This window comes from Hyalella azteca, unplaced genomic scaffold (assembly GCF_000764305.2).
Source record: "Hyalella azteca isolate HAZT.00-mixed unplaced genomic scaffold, Hazt_2.0.2 contig12699, whole genome shotgun sequence".
NCBI classification, from domain to species: domain Eukaryota; kingdom Metazoa; phylum Arthropoda; class Malacostraca; order Amphipoda; family Hyalellidae; genus Hyalella; species Hyalella azteca.
The window spans coordinates 2,800-9,403 of NW_025942651.1; the positions used below are offsets into that span (position 1 = coordinate 2,800).

The 6,604-nt window shown below is 34.8% G+C and overlaps 1 protein-coding gene across 1 annotated transcript; it reads left to right on the forward strand.

Moving 5' to 3' along the window:
• Positions 1-2,234: 2,234 nt before the first annotated feature.
• LOC108677135 lies at positions 2,235-3,606 on the forward strand. The gene is made up of 2 exons (XM_018165292.2): positions 2,235-2,316; positions 3,301-3,606. Exons 1-2 carry the CDS (start codon positions 2,305-2,307, stop codon positions 3,604-3,606), a joined length of 318 nt encoding a protein of 105 aa, XP_018020781.2. The 5' UTR covers positions 2,235-2,304.
• The last annotated feature ends 2,998 nt before the right edge of the window (positions 3,607-6,604 follow it).

The window sequence follows — 6,604 nt, forward strand, 5'->3', positions numbered from 1 at the left end:
GACTTGTACGCAGCTGTAGACTTGTACGCAGCTGTAGACTTGTACGCAGCTGTAGACTTGTACGCAGCTGTAGACTTGTACGCAGCTGTGGACTTGTACGCAGCTGAAGACTTGTACGCAGCTGTGGACTTGTACGCAGCTGTAGACTTGTACGCAGCTTTGTCGCCAAACAGCAGCTGTAACATCAAATTCACTCACATCACTTATAGGACATGATGGACATCAATATGTGGAACGGCATATTTTGAGGAAGCTTCTATAACATTCAATATAACAATAAGCAATCTTTAAATTTTGACTGCCTCAGTCAAAAAGTGAGTATGGATTTGAATTTGAAACCATGAATATTGAGGCCAAAAAAAGAAATGACACAAATTTTGTGTGTCATATGTGGAAATGACACACAAATTTTCATTGTATTGTGTAATATGCTGCAACGTTTATATAACATTTTTACTTAATGGAATCACATACAATTTCATTTTTCGGTGGCAAAAATTGTCGTTGAAAGTTTCTGACGTCTACCAGCGTAGCAAAGAGTCGCGTTTTGTCTTCACTCATGAAATCACTAATCAGGTATTGGCCAAGTGAAACTTATCAGTTCATAGGTGGAAGAAGCTTCTGAGGTTCGTTAAAAGTGTGAAATTCTTGTATAAACCTAATTTCGCTCCAATAAATCGTTAATCTTTTTCGAATTTAATCATTTTCCCAACACATTACCAGCATACCTAATGCCATGTATTGGTCAATTTGTTGCCTTTATTGTCAATTGGGGCGTCGTTCGTCGAGCTATATTGCGTTTGTAAGATAGAACTTTCATCTAATTCCTTGTGGAAATTCAGTTGTAGCGGCCCGACTTTCTGCGAAAAGTCGGTCGCGCTTTTCTTCTGCCAACGTAATGCACGGGCATTTTATCCGTTGTACCCTTTTACAAATAGAACTTTTGATGGCTGACAATTTTGTAATCAGATCTTATGCTTTTTCACTATCCCGTTGGGGTAGCCTATAAATGTTGGAAACTCTTCCACAACGCAGTGATTTTAATAAAATTTCATTTTTTAATTATTAATTTCAATTATTTAATCGAGAGAATGGGTAGATGCAATATCAAAATCAATGCAAAAGAAATTTCTTAACCATGAGTAAATTTGAGTAGATGACGTAAATGCTTTGGTTTTGTAATTTATATCTAAATTCATGTTGTCGAATATTTTTAACAATATTTATGATACATAATTGTTTCATAATCATTCGTCTATAGGATGGATAAACAGCAAAATTCCTACTTTAGTGAAAGTTTGCGAAGAAGGGAGCTGGAAATTTTAGACTTCATTATATGATTTTATCATGATGAAGAAATAATTAAATGCCTACACACGATTAATTTTTGTTTTGTTCTGATTTTACAACACATTTTTATTTGGCTAAATTTGAGGGTGGTGGTTAGCTGAAGAATATTTCCCGCTATTTTTTTCGTTAAACTTCACTCGTCAGAGATAAATACCTTAAAAATTTCTCGGTGAGACAACATTTGCTCGTGTAAATAATTTCCTAGACTGGTAAGAAGTGAATTGCAAAATAAAGTAAATTGCTTATCATTACTCATAAGTCGAAAAATTCGTGGTAAATTGATGATAGAAGATTTTCATACATGATAGTCCATATACATGTTAATATTTCGTGTATTAATACCCCAAATGCAATACAGATTATTTAGAAATGAAACAGATTCATTGATAATCAGATAGCAATAGTTGATTTTAAAATTTTCGATTTAGTTCGATGAAATTCAGAATCAGCAAAAAGGTTTTATTTATCACAATTGTAATATGATCATACAAATCAATTACCAAACAAACAAAATTAAAATTTTCCTTCAGCCAACAATTTTTTTAATAAGTTAATATTTATTACACAAATTTGTGAATTTTTTTGATGCAGCAGTCACGAAATAAAATATAATTTTTTCAACGATCACATACTTCATGTCACAAAAAAACAGAGTGCAACAATATCGTTCACTCGTCTCACAACATAAACTGCCACAAATTTCGGTGTCGTGACAGACTCTGAAGAAATTAAATTATTTTTTTGTGCAACAAATCAGAAGGACATATACCTAAGTAGACACAAAGATAGAGGCATGACAAAAACTCGAATTTGAGACTCGTCTTCCTGAGGCATGGGAGGGGATTTGAGTCGACCTTGCTCTCAAAAATCCGAGTCTCTGGACTATATAAAAGCGACTCGAAGCTCAGTGTCACATCACACCTACGAGTAACGTAGCCAACACCAACCCTCATCATGATCAAAGCTGTGAGTCCCGAAATTTATTCAGCTTCAAATAAATAGGCTCAAGTCTGAAAAATTCAATGTTTATAGTGTGAAATAGAAAAGAGAATGAAGAAAAAGAAGAAAATGCCCTGATTGTCTAGGCATGTTATAGTTTCATCTAACATCGGTTCTTGACAATTATAAATATAATCTTGAAAGAACCGCACTGTCTTCAAAACTCATTGTCTGTAGTTCAATCAGATGTTATACTCTTTTCATCGGGATGTTGGTATGATCTTCCATATTGCCGATAAAGATTAGGAATTTTAAACTAAGCTAAAACAGTAAATTGACCGCATTGTGATCAACCATTTAAATCTTAGAAGTAAAAATAATTTGAGCACTTTATTGTCGTACAAATTTTGATGATGGTAAATGATGGTAAAATTCTACAAATAGTTTCTCATTAGCTATGAAATATTTCTTCAATAATTTTGAAATAAATTTTTCGTATATTTTCATTCATGAATTGTTCGCAAAATCAATGGATCAAAGAATGTAATCAATAACTTGGATCTCGCACCATATTTTGCTTCACCATCACATACAAGGAATTTGGCTGCCCTGGTTTGTTCACCAGCTTATTTTTATTTAATGAACAAAAAATTTTCTTGAGAGTTGAAAATGTTACCTTCTTGGAGGTTGATAAAACCAATATTTATTTCTCCGCAAAATTATTATATTAGAAACTTTGGAATCATCTACATTCAAAATCGAAATATTTTGCAAATGCGACATGTGCTTGCTCAAAGTAGTAGCGTTCTTCTTCAATGTAAGGTTATAAAGTTCAATTTAATAAGGTTCAAAAGGATATTGTAGTATACCGGTACATGAAAATTAAACTTCATTTTTTAGTTTAAGTGCCACGATGTTGAAAACGCCGAAGACAATGGACTCTGCGAATATATCAAAGTTTGAGGAAATCTACAGTGAAAATTCGTTAATCTATACCTTGCATTTATTCAGACCATCTTCGCCGCCCTCTTGGCCGTGGCCGCTGCCAGGCCAGATGCTCCCCGCCGGTCATACGCCGCTCCCCCCGCCAACACCTACTCTGCCCCCCGCTCCGACGACAGCAGCGAAGAGGTCGCCATCCTCCGTGACGACCGCGTGTACCCCAGCGCCGCCGGCGAGTACAGCCTCGACTTCGAAACTGCTGATGGCACCAAGATCTCCGAGTCCGGCTACGGCTCAGGCCCCGATGGCGCCGTCGAGACCCAAGGATCCGTGAGCTTCACCCACCCCGACGGTGAACGTGGGCAAATTAGATGAATGTAATGGTTTCTGTACAGTATTCAATTGGAGATCAATTTTTTGAAATCAAAACTATCGCTTTGAAAATTACAACCAAATCTTTACCAAAAATTTTAGTTTTCGACTAACACCTATCAGATGGATATTATTTTTCAGACCAACGGTTACAGAATAAATTTATAATAGAGTTATCGATCAATGCCCCTTACTAATTTAACTCAATTTTTCAATCATTCAAGTGATATTCGTGATAATACGTTTTATGTTCATTAATTCTGGAATGTCCTCGCGTACCAGTATTGATTCGCGCACCACAGATGCATGGGAACCGATTTTTCAAAGGCACGTTTTTAGAGTCAAAGAAAAAACGCGATTATCTACAGTTGGAAATAAAAGTAAGTGGGGAATAATAGAAATAAAAGAAAGTTCTTCATTGCATTCCCATACCAATTTTGATGCATTGGATGGTTCTCTAGTCTAAGCACAGAATTTTTCATTAAGAGAAGCATAGGAAATATAAACGGCAGAAAAATATCTTCTACGTAAATTGTCAATAAAAGTCAGTTTCAGTTTGTGTCCATTGTTTTCATAAGTAAAATGTAAGTATACGGGATATCGAAGCAATTGTTTGACAATAAGCATGTTCATTTTTGGTTGTAGGTACGTGTGTCTTACCATTGAGGCGGCATAGAAGAGGAGACCGTTGACAATTCATGCCATAGAAAAATTGGCGGCTCCTTAATAGAGAGAAGCGATTAGGTAATAATGTTATTAAATAGTTTAATATTATTTGATTATAGATCACTTCTTGCACTATTTCTTTAATACGAGTGGAAAAGTTTTCCGCGCTCATTGTTACCCAGGAATCTGAGTTTTATTGTATTTAGCAAGTTAGTTCAACAAGCACATGAAGCAAATAACGTATGCCCTTAATTAACCCTCAAGAACTTCCTCTGCTTTAGAAAGGTGAGTTTTTTATTAGTCAGAATCGGCCATAGCCGTTTGAGAAACTGTAACGAACGCAATACGTACCGCCCAAGGCTCGCCAGGGTTGCGACTGAGGCTACCGGAGCTGTCAGCCTTGGTATGAGAAGTGCAACCTGATCGAAGCGGAAATTGAGCGGCTGATTTGAGTGCTACCCGAACCTTAAGTGTTACCATTTTCTGTGTCAGACTCAGACTAGCACCTAAATTTTAGTTAGGTAGTTATTCTTGCTCATATTCAAATGGTTCCCGCATAATACAACTGCTATTGAACCAATAAAACTCTATTCGAAGGAATGTATTTTTTATAAATAGATATGTTTTTATATTACGAATGTTTTTTATTAGGACATTCATTTGTAAAATGGTTAATAATAGGAAAATGTTTAACTACTGCAGCCAGAAAATCCTTTCTCCATAGTCATTTCCCAAACCCAGTCTCGAAACAAAATTTCAAACAGTTCTTTCCTGGAAGTAACTGGATATTCATGTTTACTTACAATAGATTTAAAATAATTTGCTCACAAATTTATAGAAGATATTCGAAAAATAGCCGACAATTAAAATCATAATATTTAGGTCAAAAACAGATAATCATATTTGCTTGTCTCGTCTAATAAACTGCAACTGAGTTTCGCATCGTGGCTTCATTGCCAAAAATGATTCCTGGCAAATGTTTACAAAAATTGGAGGAACATAATTAATTTCACGTCACGAACAACTTATGAAAAATAACCATTGTTGTTGCCACGTCTGTCTGATGCATGGAGTTAAAGTCGATATTGCTCTCAGAACATTAGGTTTTTCGAGTATATAAAGAAGCAACTCGAAGCTTAGAGTCACATCACACCTACGAGTAACGTAGTCAACACCAACCCTCATCATGATCAGAGCTGTGAGTCCCGAAATTTATTCAGCTTCAGATAAAAGGGCTTAAGTCTGAAAAATTCAATGTTGAATATGTTTATAAGAAGATCCTAGCAAATTGAGAAACTGCCCTGATTGTATAGGTATATTATAGTTTCATCTAACATCGGTTCCTGACAATTAGAATCTTGAATAAATATTGTCTTTAATACTCATTAATTAATCTTGTCTTTAATACTCATTTTCTGCTGTTTAATCAGATCTTATATTTTTTCATCGGGATGTTGTATGATCATTCCATATTGCCAATAGAGATTAGGAACTTTAAACTAAGCGAAAACTGTAAATTGACCGCCATGTTATCAACCGTTTAAATCTTGAAAATAAATATCAGTTAAGCACTATAATGTCGTAAAAACTTTGCCGATTGTAAAATTTCCAAATAGTTTCTCATTAGCTGTGACATTTTTCTTCGATAATTATGTAAAAAATTATTGCAATTTCCGTGTATTTTCATTCATGAATTGTTCGCAAAATCAATCGATCAAAGAATGTAAAAAAAATATTGGCTTTCTCAACGTATTTTTCTTCTTCATCACATGAAAGGAATTTGGCTGCCCTGGTTTGTTACATTTGTTCAACAGCTTATTTTTATCTAATGAAAAAAACATTTTCTCGTGAGTTGAAAATTTTACCTTTTTTGAGGTTGATAAAACCAATATTTATTTCTCCGCAAAATGATAATGTTAGAAACTTAGGAATCATCAACATTCAAAATCGAAATATTTTGCTGTTGCAACATGTGCTTGCTTAAAGTAGTAGCGCTATAAGGATTAATTTGATGTTAGGTTCTAAAGTTCAAAAGGATATTGTAGTATACATGAAAATTATACTTCCTTTTTTTAGTTTGTCTGCTACGATGTTGAAAATGTCGAGGGCAATGGATTCTGCGAATATAACATAGCTTGAGGAAATCAACAGATGAAATTTATTAATCTATATCTTGCATTTATTCAGACCATCTTCGCCGCCCTCTTGGCCGGTGCCGCTGCCANAATTATCGCTTTCGAAATTACAAGGACATCTTTATCAAAAATTTTAGTTTTCCGACTAACACCTATAAGATGGATATGATTTGTCAAACCAACGGTTATGGAATAAATTT